General features: G+C 41.7%; 1 protein-coding gene across 1 annotated transcript in view; it reads right to left on the bottom strand.

Moving 5' to 3' along the window:
* The window catches only part of plcl1 (phospholipase C like 1), a 107,191-nt gene extending 90,795 nt beyond the window's left edge, over positions 1–16,396 (bottom strand). Inside the window, exon 1 of the mRNA XM_039818252.1 lies at positions 15,415–16,396. Within this exon, the coding sequence (XP_039674186.1) occupies positions 15,415–15,588 (174 nt within the window). The 5' untranslated portion in view covers positions 15,589–16,396. The remainder of the gene's footprint in view (positions 1–15,414) is intronic.
* Between the last annotated feature and the right edge of the window lie 2,024 nt (positions 16,397–18,420).

Here is an 18,420-nt window from a genome sequence, read left to right as displayed (position 1 = left end):
AGAGATAAAATGCCTCAACATGATACTACACAACATCTCTCTCTCTAGTGGGACAGTAGAAGACTTGTTTTTACTTCTTTCTGGCTCACATGGGAGGCAGTGTTGCCAACTTTTTTCCAGTGAAAAAAGGTAGCGCTAGCTATCCAGACCCAAATTCGAAAGATTAAGGGTCTGGCAAGGAGTAATGAAAATGACCCAGCTCAAGGGCACCCATAGATGGGCACAAAGCATGCTTTTGAAAATCTCCCTGCATGCAATTGGATAACACTATGACCAATCACAACAAGCCCCATAGGCTTAGCTACCAGCGTAGCTAACTGGTAGATTAAACTCTTAGCTACCAGAGGAGCTAAGTGGTAAATTAAACTCTTAGCTACCAGCGGAGCTAACTGGTAGATTAACCTTAGCTACCAGCGGAGCTAACCGGTAGGTTAAACTAGCTACCAGCGGAGCTAACCGGTAGGTTAAACTAGCTACCAGCGGAGCTAACCGGTAGGTTAAACTAGCTACCAGCGGAGCTAACTGGTAGATTAACCTCTTAGCTACCAGCGGAGCTAACCGGCTAACTGGTTACTATGAGAAGCATGCAGCATGCAAGTTAATTATAATATAATACATTTCGCTTTTCCCCCGTCACTAAATTTGTCACTAGTCTTTTTTTTTTTTTTTTTTCAGAAATAAAGCCGTTTGAAGAGTCCCTAAATCTCGCAAGAAAGTCGCTAAATTTGCAACACTGATGGCAGGTCATAATGCAATAAAATGATGTTGGAAATTATTTCCTTTTGTTTGTTTTAAAGTCATCAAGCAATTTGTTGTGTGTTAGCAGAATACTGAAGGCAGCAGAAAGGCAGAACTGAGTACAGTAATATCGTAATATAATATATCGCAATAATCAACAACATTATCGCATATCGCATATTGTCCTAATTTCGTGCAGCCCTAAAGGTTACCAAAGAGCACGGTGATGTTTGGGAGTGGGATTTTGTGTGTGTGTGTGTGTGTGTTGCCCTCTAGGCTGAATCCCAAAACAGCAAAACAACCCGACATGCAGTCTCTAGAGTTCTCCCCTGATCTTATCCACCCTGAGGTTGACACCACACACACACACACACACACACACACACACACACACACACACACACACACACACACACACACACAACTGCATCTGCTTGGATGACTGCTCTCTCTCTTCTTCTCTCTTCCTTTTCTCAGTATTCACCCCTCACGTTGCGTCCTCTGCCCTTCACTTTTCTACAACCTGTCGAAGCCTGTTCAGCGTTTCTCTTCATCCAACTGCTCTGGAGATTTTCACTCTCTGCTTCTAGACATTAAATGTCACCCTCTTCTTTGGTTCCCCGCACGTTCAAAGAGAAATTAGGGTCAGTGATAGAAATGTAAACAGCTTGAAAGGCGGTTTAAACAGGAAGTGATTTGTAGATATACACGTCCTTGCCACAGTCACCCCTGGCAGCCACTCAGCTTTTAACCTAGTGTGTATTTTCAGTTATTCAAATCTAAAATCCTCTTTATGGTCTGGTGTTTTTTTTCACCAGACCATTTTCAGCAGTGGAAACCTTGCCGCCTGCAGAATGAAGGTCACCGTTTAAATCCCACATCATTCACACTAATGCAGACATGAACACAAGTATTAAAGTCTCTCTCTCTCTCTCTCTCTCTCTCTCTCTCTCTGTCTCTGTTATTCTATCTGTCACACTAATTTCCTACAGACACTCTCAAATACATACTTAGAAGTCTTACATGCTTTTAATCTGAAACTGTTAAAGTCCAACTGAGATTACATTGTTTATTACGCAACAGCATCCTGTACTCTTTCCAGAAAAACTATCAGCCCATAAGTATAAATTAGATGCTATGCTTTTGGTTGCCATGATGCATTTTCTCTTTGAATCAAGTCAGTCAAGTCATAAACTTTGCATAAAGCGATAACATCACTGTTCTATCGTTGGCTGAAACAATCTGAAACCGGTTTACTGCTGCGTAGGTTTTTGCCAAATGAAAAACAAGTACTGCAAAAGTCAAGAATCATACATATAAAATAGATATTTACAATACAAATATGAAAAATCTATTTAAAAAATATGTGAAATGTTATAAAATGAAAAGAGCTGTACAGTAACAATAGCAACCAGGCAGTATCCCGCCACACAGCACAGAAAGCCACAGACTTTAAACAACAATCCACTCTAGCTTTCTGGCTGATGTCTTCTTCTTATCTACAGGCACGGACACACACACCTTGTGTCGCATCTTAATTCGCTAAACAAGCTTCCAAACAAACATCTCCCGGGGGAAAATGCTCATCTATGCTGCATGCTACATACTGTAGCTAATTAAAACAGCTTAAAAACATAGTTGCAAAAGTCAAAGTTGGTCAGTTTAAATGCTAAATTGTACGGTTTATATTTTTCAATGCCGCTGCTAAGAAAAAACGTAATCTGTCCTCAGCATGTATGTCACAGTTTGTCGTGTCTTCTTTCTGCCCCTACTGGAGCTTTCAATGAGAGGCTTTGAGGCTAACAGAACATTTCATAAGAATCTCCAGGATCATTTACCTTCCTTTTAATAAAGAAAGAAACAATAACAACACATTTGAAAATCACTTTGACGTCCTTTTCTGATTGAAAAAAAAAAAGAGAGTTTTTGTGATTTCAGATGACCTTAAACAGAGAAGAGAGCGAGACATGACTATAGCATTATTGGCTCAGGTGCTAAAAAAGAAAAGAAGAGAGAGAACTAGGCAGGGCTGTAGTCAAGTCCACCTTTGTTGAGTCCAAGACAAGTCCAAGACCAGGACTAGTTGAGGCCGAGTCAAGACCGAGTCCAAAGAGGTTCAAGTCCAAGTCAAGACCTAGTCCAAATAAGACCATCTAAATCGTAGAAAGAATGGGTCAAATTAAGCCACATTGTTTACTTTAAATATAAAATATGGAAAAGTTCCCTTTCTTGAACTTATTACTTGTGATGAAGAATCCACAGTACAAAGTGCTTGCTGACATTGTTTCCGTGGCCAAAATGAAAATGGTTGATGCCTGATGATTGAGGTGTATGATGCAGCCAGGCGATCTCGATGCCTGTTCTAGAGGAGTTCTGAATTAAACTAATAGCTGTTTTCTGAACGAGCGCACTTCATCAATGGTTTTGTTTTAAAGGAGGACGTTACTACACACTAGAACAGTGCTGGACTCGGTCGAGACCAACTAATTTAGAAGATTTGGCGAGTCCAATGGCCGAGTCCAAGACGAGTCCGAGACAACAGAAAAGCGTCTCGAGTCCGGACTCAAGTACTACAGCCCTGGAACTGTGCTCTAACAATCACTCATACCGTTTGCTGTCAAATTCCTTAATCAGAAATCAATGAAATTACAGGTAAGACACATTCTGTGTGCAGGTCGGACAGAGAAATTTGCCCCAGAGTTACAGTTTTTTTCTCCCACACTTCTGGGAGGTCCACGTTTGAGTTTACGTTTATTTCACACGTCATCAATGTATCATTTAACACAATCTCATAGTCCTGAATAAATATGTAAAATAACGAGATAATGATAAGATTCCTCACAGCGCTCCGATTGGTTTTCAACATGAAAACCAGGTGATATGCGTAATCAGTTAATCACTCTTTACAAACGGTTCACACACGGGGCTCAGCAGAGGCACAAACGATTACATAATGCCATTTTCCATCGGTCAGGCACCCGTTGTTTTACACTTGGGGCTGTTTGGAAAAGCCTTTCCTTTAACTTTAACCTGAACTCCAGCGCAAGAATACAGTCAAAGATGCAGAACACAGACTTTGAAAACTTTTCTGCAGCAGGATGTCCTCTGGCTTGAGGTAGGAAAGAAAGGTTACATTACTGTTTACAGTTGCAAGGGATTGTTTGTATTTTTTTTCTAATCTAGCATATCCAAAGGAAGGTACCAAAAAAGACAATATGGTAGAACGCTATGCACGCCACATTTCTGACCCATTAAGCTAAAGTTTCCCTAGTCTACATCGATGACGGTTCATTTACGGGATAATTCCGGTGCCACCAGAAGTTCCGTTGGATGTCTCTCACTTTCCACTTTCTTGGAGTTAAAGCTATGGTGCGTAGTTTCTGCCGCTGCCACGAGGAATTCTAAGTAATGACAACAAAACTTCCACATGACACAAGCCTTCGGTGATCGCGCGCAACCACTCCCACCCCTCCTCCTCCACGCAGTTGCTAGTAGCCAAGGAGGACACGGAGGATTTAAAAAACATGATGGACTCTTCAGAAGAGGTCATTATCTTCACTTGAGTTTCTGCGTGCGAAAGTCACCGGACGACACAATCTTCTGAACATAGCCATGCTGAGAAATCCAGAGAGAGTTGTGTGGAGCTGATAGTCTTAATTAGCTTTGTAGCAACTCATTTGGCAACGGCTTGATTGTAACGGACGTTCATTAATATCAAAAGGTTACACACTAAAGCTTTAACTTTAAATCTACATTGTGTAAGAATTTCTCACATCTAGCGGAGAAATTGTATGTGACAACCAACAGAATATTACATTCTAGCCCCTCCCATTCTGAGCGCATTTTAACTCCTACGGTGGCCGTAGTATTCCAAGAAGTACGACTTCGTCCGTGAGTGTTCCTTCCAGTGTAATAATAGTTGACGTTATTTTGGTACTATTTCATTGCTAACATCAGCTATCAGGTTCCCAAACATATGCAAGCTAATGTTAGTAAAGTATCAGTGCTATCATTATTCTGTATATTGTTACGAGATTGTAAAGCAATGTTTACAGCGTAGGAGAGAAGCAACAGAGGTTTGGGTTTTAAATATTTTTTCCTGAGCAGTATGAACAATGTTAATGAAACCGAAATGAGCTCTTAGTATCTCCATCGTTTACACGCAGCTGTTCTAGCTGTAGCTTGTCGTTGTTACAACTCCATGACGTGAGTTGTCTGCCAGGGAAATCACGACACACAAGATTACGTTTATGTTACAAGGTAGACAATCCTTTGTCATCATTGACGTGAGGAAAAGTATCCTAGATTAGCCAAGCAAATATAAAACTTTGAATTTACACAAATAGGCAGAATTACCTGTTGAGAAGAAAACAAGCAACTTCGGTGTCCCTTTTAAAATCCTTGCTCCTTATGAGCTCTTTCCATCTTGGAAAAGCCACTCCAATATTAACTTTGGTCTTTTAGCTTTGCCTGTCGCGTTGTCGTTTTAATTCTCTTTTTAACTTCCTTGCCGACTCTGTTAATTTCCACAATAGAATAGGCGCAATCCTCCATTTTCAAACAGGCTTTCAAATCTGCCGACAGTCGCAAGTAATCTTCTCCCCCACCCTGGCACTGAGTGTAAAAGCGCAAAAGGCGGAGGTATGTCCCTCTTTGGCTAATGTATTTTAAAGATGGTGGCGCTACATGGCTGCCGTCATTCGCGTGAGTCGCTCGCATGTATTCTGAATGATTCTAAATGGCAGATTCTACGGTTACGAGAATACTTTGATTAGTTGGTGGAAGTAATTACACATGAATGAGTACATATTTGAGAAAGAACAAAGTTTTTTTTGCTAAGAATCAACTCAAAAAAATTACATAATGGAGCTTTAAACTCCGGTACCTCTGAGCAACTTTACAGGCTGAAAATGGAAAGTTTTAAGGAAAATCTGGATCATGCAACAAGGCAATCGGGGAATGATTGTAAAGATTTACTAAGAATGTGTTTACGGCATTTCCTCTCTAACCGGGACGTTCTGGGACCGATTGGTGGGATTGCTGTGGACCAAGTACACACGGAGATACACTGGTAAGAGCTAATGAGGTCTAACCATGTATCAGCTCATTTAAATATCTCACGTTACTGGATTGTGTGAACAGTTAACTTCATTTAATGTACGTGGCGTTTTCTTTTATCAGGCTGCAAATGTTCCACCAAAACAAGTTCCTTTCCGAGATTATTTAGCAGAGCCACCATCGCTGCGTCCGGAGCTTAGCACCACCCAGGACGATTGTGATTGGTTTAAAGAAATGAAATTTGTCCTATCCAGAAATGCTGTGTGCACTATCCAGACCTTCCTCTGCAGCGCTGTGGAGATAGGTCTGGCAATGCGAAACTATACTTACCCTGTCCAATTAGCTGCTGTGGTCTGCTTGACATTAATTTCATCATTCACCCGTGTCAGTGAGGGTCCATGCAGACCAAAATGTATTAATGCAAACATCTCAACAAATGCAAACATCCAATGTGATATAAAACGAATTGAGTTGACCGATAAATTGGCCAGGACGGTATATCAGCAGATATAAGCGTATTGCAGATATATCGGTATCTGTGTTTATTAAGGCTGCAACTAATGATTATTTTCATAGCCGATTAATCTGTTGATTATTTCATAGACTATTCGATTAGTTGTTTGGTCTATAAAATGTCAGAAAATGGTGAAAAAAGTGTTTCTCAAAGCCTGAGATGACGTCCTCATTGCCTTGCTTTGTCCACAACTCGAATATAAATCAGTTTACTGTCACAGAGGAGAGAAGAAACTAGAACAATATTCACATTTAACAAGCTGGAATCAGAGAAAACTTATGCTACATTCAGGAAATTCTTTTCAGCTTTTAGATGAAATAATCTACAAGACAAGCAGCTGCAAAGACCAACAAAGGCACTCTTTGTTTCAGTTTTTGTACTTTAAATAACAGTAGCAACCTCCTCAACACTTTAGCTACAGTGTGCAAGATCTGACAAGGGCAGCTGGGTAATGTTTGTTTTGTGAAAATTAATAAAAACATTGTTTAAAAAAAAAAAAAAAATAAGTATTGCTTTCAAGTACTTCATACAAGACTGCCGCAATGAATGCTGCCTTGTAGAGCTTCCTGTGTTATCTGGAAAGAGTCGATTTGCATTTAAGGCTGCACTTTGTGCTGATTTTTGTCATGAGTCGTGAGGTGTTTCAGAGCTTTGTCTCTCTGGCAGTCACACACATTAAACTGCGCAGCAGCAGCTGGGACGGGGTGGTGTGTGTTCCCGGAGAGATGTGGCACCAGCAGCGGGATGATACTGGGAGACAGAAGGCTCTCAGTGGCCCAGATTGCTTTGCATGCTAAATCACAGGCGATACATTGTCATTACTCTTGACCGGTTTCCAGGAGAACGTTGTTAAGAAATCATTGTTGGCTTCTCGGCACAGCGGGAGAGGGACGGCGAATCAGAGCGAATGCAACAAAGCGAGAACAATAACGCCAAGAAAAACAAATATCAAAGTGCCACTGAATGAAGGACAGGGAGGAAAACCACGGACAAAAGAAAACACAAAATGCAGAGTTTCAGACGCTGAGCAAGGAGAACAGAAGGAGGCAGAGTGGGATAAGAAACTGAGAGGGGACAAAAATAAACTCGTGTCAGGTTCCCACTGTGGCCTTGATATGAAATTCCATGACTTCTCCATGACTTTCCATAATAGAGTGGAGGCACATCCGTGCACTTTTATTTATTTATTATGGATTTTATGGTTCTGTTTCTAAGGTCATGAGGATTTATAGAGAGAGATGTATTTATTGAACTTAAAAAAACTGTGAAACTTCCCTTATTTTTCCCGTTTGAACATTTTGAATTCCCCTTCAGAACACAAGACAAAGTTTACTAGCAAAATAATTGGTTTTCTCGACTGCGTTGTTTCTGTGATCGTTAGAAGCCGAAATCGAAATAGCAATCAAAATCCGGTTAATTGCACAGCCCCCCTAACGCATTGATTGCTATTTAAATTCCCAGAAATTCGGTGACCACTGGACACCCTGCAGTAACACTAAACACAGTCTGGCGGTCAAACTGTGAGACATCAGAAGGCTCAGACGGTGTCCTTAGAGCGAGCAGTCAGGCTGCACACCGGCCTGTCAGGGAGACATCCAACCATGCCTCCCCCTGAGCCTCAGCCTGGTAAACCTGTGTGTCTCCGTGTGTGTGTGTGTGTGTGTGTGTGTGTGTGTGTGTGTGTGTGTGTGTGTGTGTGTGTGTGTGTTTTAATCCCACACCGCTCTCCCCTCCCAGGCCTGAGTGACTGCCATGTCTACGTCGGAGCCTCGTGCTTGCCTTCTGGCCCTATTCCTGAGTAATGCTATAAGCTAATCGTTGACGGGAAAATGAATATAACAGTTTGGACACCAATGTGTTTAACTTGATTGACATTAACGTCCCTTTAACTCGCTCTTTATATGTGATGAAGCGGCGCTCTGGCAACCGCTCCAGCTCATCTGGCGGCAATGCATCGCAATGCATGAATGAGTGAAAACAAGCCTGAACGATAGAGGAGGAACTGTCAAACAGTTACAGATTTTTCATTTAGTTTAGGCACATTTGTGGGTGTAGTAGTTATTGCATTGATTGGGAGACATGGCTTTTCTGCTGTGCTCTCAAAACACACACACACAAGTACAACCGAATATACACTTCTCTGTTGAAAAGATACTCACCCAATTTCTTAATTAGCTGGAGAGAAAATGATAGTTTAAAGTTATGATAAGCTCGTCTTCCTATTCGGTTTTGGTTTTCTCCAGCTGAACATCCTGAAAGGAGCACCAGCAGGCCAGCCAAGCACACAAAGTTGTTTTACTTATTAAACTAGAGAAGAAGGGAGAGTTATTTCTGGCTTCAAGGGTCAATAGGTGACTGGCCGTTGGAGATTTTTCAAGGGTTGGATGGACGTGGAACTCTCCCGGATGAATCATCAGTACAAAAGATGAACAACATGGAAAAAATATTGCTCTTCGATAAAAAAAAAGAAGAAAAAAAAAAAGATACAAGTTGCTGTGTTGTGGAATAATGTAATGTAACAATCCTGTGAAAACCATCTTTAAAACTTTTTGTGACGTGGCCGGGTTGGCTCAGTGGGTAGAGCAGGCGCACATATACTGAGAGGTTTATGCCTCGACGCAGAGGTCCAGGGTTTGAGCCCGGCTTGCGACAATTTCCTGCAGGTCTTCACCCTCTCACCTATCCATTAAAGGCGGAAAAGTCCCAAAAAATAATATAAATTAAAATAAACTTTTCCTGACAAAAACAGCACTTCTGGGGGTGAATGGTAAGTCCATATAACCATGGATGGATCACTGAACGGGCCCACCGGGCACAGACCCAGGGGCCCAAGGAGTCAGAGATCCTGACTCACAAAATGGAGGGAAAAAAACTATCACAAAGAGACACAAAATGACCACAAACGACACAAAACGACTCCAAAGAGACATAAAATTACTACAAATAAACATAAGACTGTAAATAGAATGCAAAATGATCACAGACACCCAAAGCTACTACAAAGAGATGCACGACAAAACAACAAAACCACCATAAAAAAAGGTGCCAAACGAATACAAAGAGACGCAAAACCACAAAATGACCACAAGGAGGTGCAAAAGACTAAAAAATAGACGTAAAATAACCACAAAGAGACACAAAACGACTACAAATATCCTAAAACGACACAAAACCACCACGAATGACTCAAAATAGATGCAAAACCACCAGAAAAGGACGCAAAACGACTACGAAGAGACGCAAAAAAACAACAAGATGACCACAAAGAGACACGAAACGACCACATAAGAAAAGTCAAACAACTAAAAATAGATGCAAAACCACCTCAAAAAGATGCAAAACAACTAAAAGTATATGTAAAATTACTACAATGAGACCCAAAACATCTCCAAATAGATGCAAAATGACCACAAAGGAATGCAAAATGGCTCAATGGCAGGACTGCTGCACCCTCAGTGCAAGAAGGCAGCAGTCAGACTCTTTAATGCAACATCATAATGTAGCACTGCTAGCTGGTTCTGCAATATGAGCCATCACTGGACAATATTCTGCACTATGCATATTTATTTATTTATCACTCTTTGCTACCTCCAACTGTGCAATATGTCATCTCTGCTCATCCGCATCTTACTCATCTGTATATCTGTGTTTATATACTGTCTGTTTATATAAGGGTGTTTATTGTGTAAATGTTTTTTACATTACTAAATTATTATTATTATTATTATTATTATTATTATTATTATTATTAATTCTATTTTTCCATTTCTATACTTATACTATGTATATTTTTTCTCCTATGTCTACTTAATGTGTATTTGTGTTATTCTGATGTGTGTACATTGTTTTTCTTTTGAGCTGCTGTAGCACAGGAATTTCCCCAGTGTGGGATTAAGTCTATCTTATCTCATTTTATCTTAAAAGTAGACTCTTTGAGACTCTGAGTTTGGGTCTCTTGTTCCTATATATACAGGGTGGTGGTGGGGGGGGGGGGGTCTCTGACATGTCTGTGCCCAGGGGCCCATTGTCTCATAATCTGTCCACGTATATAACCGATTCGACCCCTTGTTGCATGTCAGACCATCTCTCTCTCTCTTCTCATTTCCTGTCTGTCTCGGTCTACATTAGCAACTCTACAATAAAGGCAAAGATGCCCAATAAACATCCCTTTCTTAGCTTTGTGACCATGTATGTTTCAGATAAAGTCCAATGAGTTTTGGAATGGTTTATTTAGCCTCTGAAGTAGGAAATATTTTTTTTTAAGTAGGGCTGCAGCTAATCTGCCGATTCATTTTTCTATTTAGCACTCTAAATATTTAATTTACTGTCATATTTAACACAAAAAAAGCAAATTGACACATTTGAGAAGTTGGAACAGAGAATGTTTGCTTGAAAAAAATGACCGATAAATTTTTTTGTCAATCGACTGATCGATTAATCGTTGCAGCTCTGTCTCGATTTTTGGAGATACAAGGTTTTTGCTGGACAGTGACATGTAGTTAAACCTACATTGTGTAATGTTTTGAGTTGATTCTCAGCAAAACCCACTTTGTTCTTTCACAAATATGTATTAATTCATGTGTAATTACTTCCACCAACTAATCAAAGTATTCTCGTAAGCGTAGACTCTGCCATTCAGAACCATTCAGAATACATACGGGCGACTCGCTCGAATGGCGGCAGCAATGTAGCGCCTCCATCTTTAAAATACATTAGCCAAAGAGGGACATACCTCCGCATTTCGCCCTCTTACACTCAGTGGCACCGTGACGAATGCCAGGGGGAGATTACTCGCCAAGGAAGTGAAAAAGAGAATTAAAAACGACAACGCGACAGGCAAAGCAACAAGACCAGAGTTAATATTGGAGTGGCTAGAACAGCTGCGGTAAACCATGGAGATACTAAGTTAAAACGCGCTCAGCATGGGAGGGGCTACGAAGTAATATTCTGTTGGTTGTCATATACAATTTCACCGCTAGATGGGAGAAATTCTTACATAATGTAGCTTTAAAGAAACATCTAATAATGGAAATACACATTCATATACTGTCACTGTAAGATCTGAGTTGAACCAATCTTTTCTTTTCCATCCTCACAGGAACACATTTACCTTGACACATGACACTATGTGTGTGTGCAGTACTGTAAATGAATATGTATGCATGTGCAGGTACAGATGATTATGTGTTTATCAATTCAACCGTATCATCGCAGCCAGAAAAAGTGTGAAATCTTTGCCTAAAGATGACTAAAAACAATTACTCAATTATAAAAACTGTCGCCAAATACCTGACTTGTCTAACTTCAACTGAAAAACTGCACAAGGATTTGGTTCCGACTGTCAGTCTTTTGCCCATTATTAATACTAGAGATGGTCCAATACAATTTTTTGCTTCCCGATACCGATTCCAATACCTGAACTTGCGTATCGGCTGATACCGAGTACTGATCCGATACCAGTGTGTCATTTTAGGCCTTTATTTAAATAGGACAGCTAAAGACATGGAAGAGGAGAGAGAGAGAGAAAGGGGGGAATGACATGCAGCAAAGGGCCACAGGGCGGAGTCGAACCTGCGACCACTGCGTCAAGGAGTAAACCTCTATACTATCCCTGTATGAACGCCACAGAACTTTCTTTTATTCTCCAGTTTGACAGTTTTGACAGTCAGTTATAACGCAAAAAGAACATAAATAAACTACTTTAACGTAGATTTTCTTTAGGGCTTTATTACGTGGTATCGGATCGGTGCATAAACTCCAGTACTTTCTGATACCAATACCAGCATTTTGGGGAGTATCGGAGTTCCTGGTATCGGTATCGGTATCGGATAGCCTCTGAAGTAGGAAATATTTTCTCAACCCATATTCAAAATCACCAAGTAGGGCTGCAGCTAAACTGCAGCCCTAGGCCGCAGGTTCAACTCTGACCTGCGGCCTAAAATATCTTTAAAAAAAAAAAAAAGAGTGATGACTACAGACGATGAAATTTCAAAAACAAATGAAAGTGAGAATCAACACCCAAAAAACTGCAGTTACAGCTTAGCGCCACAGGTGCCGCAAAAGACAACAAAACAGAGATCTTCCAGATTGTAACTTTAACTTTTTCCCATTTTCTACTAATGTGATGATTATTTTCTCAATATTTAAGACTTTTTGTCAACAAAAGGTCACAAAATTGTGAAAAAAAAAATGGAATGAATAACAAAATCACAGAGCTCAAACTGTTGAGCTCAAAGATATTAATTAATAATCATATAAACAAGCAGAATATCGTCACGTTTCATAAAGCTGGATCCAGAAAAAGTTTGGAATCTCTGCTTGGAAATGACTTGAAACGTTACTTTATTATCAAAACTGTTGCCGATTACGTGACTAATCGAACTTCAAATAAAAATCTGACCAAGAATTTGGTGCCAACTGTCAGTCTTAGCCAGTTATTAACAATCTGACATATTTCGGAGGATTCTGAAAGGTTCTGTATTGATACCCAGCCCCGGCTGTCACAGCTGATCGGCCCTGTCACTGACATCACTCCTCTCATCTGGCCGTCCTTTCATGCACTTCCTCCCCAGCAGCAGTCAAAGGACTCTCTGTTCAGCTGGGTCTTCCAGATGGGTCTCGCTGGGCTGACTCCCCCCCCAGTACAGATGCATCAAACGTGAGACGGTCCTAGACCTCCTTTAAAATGGATAGTTTGAATGTTTTGAAGTGTGGTTGTATGAGCTTCTTCTCCATAGTCAGGAGGAGGGTCTGGCTAGTCCACACATAGCATTCCGGGATAAGAGAAAAACGTGCATTTCTTTAAACCAATCACAATCGTCATGGGTGGCGCTAAGCACCGTGCAGCGCCGCTGCAAAACAGTCTCGGGAAGGAACTTGTTTTGGTGAAACAAGTGTACGTTCAAAAGTTGTACGGACACGGAAGCTAAGCATTGTCCTGCTGTGGACGGGGGGGCAGCAGCTGAACACATTTTACACACCTAAACACGTCGATATCTGTTTAAGCGTACGCTATATTTAGAATATTTTCTCCGCTTTACCTGGCTGTCAGACAGGTCTTTACGTTTGGGAACTGAAGCCGTTATCGCTGCTCTCTTCAACGCCACCAGACTCCTTTGACAAAAACGGTAATTTCACCTCGCAGAACACGGGAGTTGCTGCTCTACCGCTGCCTCCATCGGTTAGTTTGTGTTATTGTGTTATTGTGTTATTGTGTTATTGTGTGACTTTGGTGTTTTTAAAAAGGGTTTGTTCGGATTCACCAAAGTCAGACAATAACACAAACAAACCAACCGATCAAGGCAGCTACTCCTGTGTTCTGCGAGGTAAAATGACAGAAGAGTCTGGCGACATTGAAGAGAGCAGAGATAACCGCTTCAGTTCCCCGTCGTAAAAGGGCTGAAATGTTTAAAATGTGTTCAGCTGCTGCCGCCGTCCACAGCAGGACAACGCTTAGCTTCCGTGTCTGTACTCCTGCCTGCTTCTCCAAACTGGGGTGGGGGGCGTGCCGACCGCAATCTACTGTAGCGAACACACGCACTATGGAGAAGTAGCTCAGCCCCACTTCAAAAAAATCAGAACTATCCCTTTAACGCCCTCCTCCTGTCGGATTTCAGACGAGGCGACACATAACCTGAGGCGGAGCGGATATGTTAGACATTAATGATCCCCTAACATGATCCTCACTTCCCCACCCGGCTCCTTCGGTGACCTGCAACCTGAGCACAGGTGAGGGTGGAAAAGCTACGTCTACTTTACTACATGTCAGAGAGAAATATTGTACTTTTTACTCCACTACATTCATATGACAGCTGCAGTTACTTTCCATATGAAGATCTGACCTGAAACAACAGGAGATATATTGTGTATAGAAATGTGTAGAAATGCATCACATTATTACAAATTAAACCTGTGGTTCCCTGTGCTTTTTTGGCCTGTGGCTCCTTAAATGCATTTGGCCCTTTGACAACTTCCAGATAGCTACTGTATAAGAGGCATTTCCCCTCTAAACTCCTGACATGGTTTCATTTAAAGAACCATTTGAGGCCCATTCCCACTTTTTAACCTGGTGACCCTTCGGTGGGGCCCGACCCTGCACTGAACTAAACAAACAGATATCAAGAAATTAAATCCAGCTCCAACTTGGCCTGACTTACACACTGATGCATCACATTAACAATCTAATGATGTCATATATAATAATAGATCAGTCACAGAGGGCATTTTTCATCCAGAACAAGTACTTTAAGTACATTTTGTTTAATAGTTTTAGAGTTTAATATTTTTTTTTTTTTATCATTTTACCCAAGTAAAGGATCTGAGAAATTCCTCCACCACTGTTCCAGACTAGACCAAGGCCATAATTATATATTAAAGATAAGAGTACACCCTGATGAAGTTAATCTGCAGTGTGTGAGGGCGTGTGCGGTGCATTTGTTTCGAATATTCCCACAGAACATTCCTGCAGAGACTTTCTTGGTATTTAATCCTTTCAAAATGTGTTAAAGCACATTCTTATAAAGGGGTGGGGGTGGTGGGGGGGGGGGAATAATCCTTAAGGACCTTTTAATTGCATGTTTTATGAATCGTCATGCAGCAGCAGCAGTTCAGTGTCATACAGAAAAGCAAAGGCTCAGAAGTCCAAAGTTGTGTTTCGCTTTTGCACGGCTATCCTATCATCTGAAAATGTGGTGTGGCTACTTTGAAACCTCAGGCAAAGCACAAAGACGGAGAATGTGGACATTGTTTGTTGTTTGAAATTACGCACGTGACGCGCGTAAAAAGGACGCGAAATGAGGGATTATCGGCGGACTTGTGCCAGAAGGTGTGCAGCTGTCAAACCCCTGTATGGCCTTGGAGGACGCAGGTGGGGAGTAGACTGGTCTGTGAACCGTGGCTGTGTTTGCAGGCTAAATTAAACACGACCTGCGAACACTGTGTCTCCATTTGTTAACTCCAAGCTTCACTTATTTTAAGAGATTTCCCACATTAAGGTGCCATTTTAAGCCATCGTTCCCCAGATATGCTTATATTCCCTTGAGGGGGGGGGAGCTTTACGTGTAAAATGGAGCAAAGACAATTGGAAACATGTCATGTTTTCTTACCTTGATGATGCTGCTCCGGCGAGGTGCAGCCTTCACCGAATCCAGGAGAATGGTGTCGGTGTCCTGGCCGCCACCGGGGAGGATGACACCGCTCCGCCGGCCGCGGGACGCTCTCGGCGGGACGAACTCCGGCGCTCCGTCGCTGCACAGCCCGTCTCCATCGCGCTCAGACATGTCGACGGGAAAGGCAAAAAAAAAAGAAAAAAAAAAAATATGAAGGGAGGGCTCGATTTATAAAACACCGGGTGAGAAAAAATTAATCAAGTCGTCGGATCTGACCCGAATAAAGTTCGACTTGGCTGCACGTGGATGCCATTTATTAAAGGAGGAATGTGTTGTCCTAAAGCAACAGCCGCTCAGACAGAGCGGAGGGAAACTAATCTCTCCGATTTCGTTAATTATGAACAGCTTCTCATAGTGACTGAACAGCGAGCCGTGTTGACTTCAGTCCATTCCTGCTCCGCTCACTGAGAGTCGCTGCTGAAATCAGAGCATCACACGCACAGTACGGTGGCGACTTGGATGAAAACTGGGCACTGGTGCGCTCCCCGGATGCGCGCAACAAGTCTTCGCCGTGCCCAGTCTTGCTTGCTCGCTCGCTTGTTCTCGAGGCGGCGAAGACAGTTTGTGGATCATAAAAACGTGTAAAGCTTCAGTGCGTAACGGGAAATAATGTACGCGACGTGATGTTGGTGGGGGGAAAAATGTTTGAAAACAATCCAGCGTTGGCAACACGGATACCCAAAACCACCTTTAATGTTACTCCTCTTCTCCCCCCCCAAAACACACCGATGTCAAAGTGCAGATATTGGAGCTAACTTCCGCAACGGTTTGCCTCGAGAGAAGATCCGTCCATGTGTCGGTGCGCAGCGCGTTGCTCTGACTAAACAGCGCTCGTCTCGGTTATACCCAACAGCAACAACAGCCGACTTTTGACGAGAACAGGGAACACAATTGACAGTCGCACCGCCTCTTCCCCCAGCCATCCTCCCCCCCTTCATCCTTTCCAGCCAGCGCCGCCCACAGCCCGCCCAAATCATGGCCGAGTCGCCGGGTTGGCCAATGAGCTCCGCCGCTGCGAGATTTGGAAGCAGTCGGACGCGCGGATTGGTGGAGAGTCGAGTCCAAGGGGACTGGGAGAGCATCATTATCACTTTTAAAGACAATCGACCAGGCACTGGGAGCACTGGAGGGGGGGTGCTGCAGGTAGAGTAGAAACCCCTGGGAACATGGGCACTAATTGGATATTGTTTGATTTTAATTGTTTTTGCTGTCTTTATTATAATCTCTTAAAAATTACGAGAGACTAGATTAAATTAGATTCACTTTTTTGCCTCATTGTCTACTCCCAAAGTACAGCAAATCTGTTTACAATGCACGTAACACAGCACACCATTAAAAACATATATATACAGCATATACATATATACTGTATATAATGCATATATATATATACATACACACACTACATACATATATATATATATATATATATATATATTATATATATATATAGAGGCAGGTAGCAGAAAATAAGTTATAATACAAATCTTAAATCTTAAACAAAGAAAAGCAAAAAAAGTCGATGGTCAAAAAAGCAGAAGTCGATGGACAGAAAATGAACTGTCAACCTTTTTGATAAACAGTTAATCAATTATGTCTTGTTTTCAAGCAAAATGACGAACAATTTTCACTACTCTTCCGTCAGTGAGACTGATTATGTGGAAGCATCTTAAATGATAAGGTTTTAGGGGAAAGGCATGTGTATGGGAAGTACTGAGCATACGACTGAATGATCGAGACTTGGATTATACAGCAAGACGTGTGTGAGAGTTCGTAAACGGATGTTTGGATATAGTTATTCTGTTGTTAAACTTGGCTGCCTCTTACTTCAATGCATTAAGACTTTGCTCCTTTTATGATAAACGCTACCATAAGTTGTTTGTTCAAGCAGCAATTACGACTCATTGTTACGTTTTAGTGGTGGCGCCCTCTAGTGGCCGTAGCAATAATGACGGGAGCAAAGCAGGAAGTAAAGTGACGAAATATATACTGTAATAGCACCAAATTTGGCACAAGGAGGCAGGTTGGGGTGGGGGATGGGTCAACAAACTATCCTGGAAATCCAGAGTTCTCGCAAGAGCACAGCGAGTCACTCTGGCATTCAGTAATGATGCTCATTAACTATGCCCTTGTAGCCGAGCTGCACCAATCACATCGGTGTATCTGATATAGGCGGGCCAGAGGCCAGCTAAACAGATGATGACAGCGCTGCGACGTCAAAGTCATCAGTAAACATTACAAGATGGCTACGGATGAACACCAGTTGTTTGAAACGGTTTTGGCCGCTACAATGAACAAGTTAGACTTAGACTTTTTATCTAAAAGAAGAACAGAAGACAGCGCTCGAATCGTTCCTTTTCAAGAAGGACGTTTTTGCTGTTTTGCCGACCAGATACGGCAAAAGTTTAATCTACCAGTTAGCTCCACTGGTAGCTAAGCGTATGGGGCTCTGGATAACGTCACCCCATGTATTGTTGTGATTGGTCGTAGTGTTATCCAATTGCGTGCAGGGAGATTTTCAAATGCATGCTTGGTGGCAGACAGTGCTCTTAAAATAGGCGTGCATTCTATGATATGAGTTGCCTAGTCTTCTGCGTTCATGTGATAGTTTTGGATCCTTCAAGAGGAGTCTCAAGACTAATCTGTTGATCTTACACTTAAATAATTCATTCATTCTTAGAGTTATGATTTGTATATTTATGGTATTTTTGAAATTTTTTATTATTGATATTTTATATTGTATTGTCATTATTGTTTTTATTACTATTTTGCTGGACAAAAGTGTCTGCTAAATACAATAACCATAACCCTTCCCAAAAGCTACAATAAAGCTGAGAGTAGTATGCCCTGGAAAAGCGCTAATTAAGCAATTCAAGGAACACTGATGCTTGTATCAACACTGATTTTGTAGATCACACAGACTTTTTAGCTACCCAACAGGGT

This window comes from Perca fluviatilis, chromosome 12, assembly GCF_010015445.1.
Source record: "Perca fluviatilis chromosome 12, GENO_Pfluv_1.0, whole genome shotgun sequence".
NCBI lineage: Eukaryota > Metazoa > Chordata > Actinopteri > Perciformes > Percidae > Perca > Perca fluviatilis.
The sequence above is the reverse complement of the archived record's forward strand: the minus strand, read 5'-3'. Positions and strand labels throughout refer to the sequence as shown.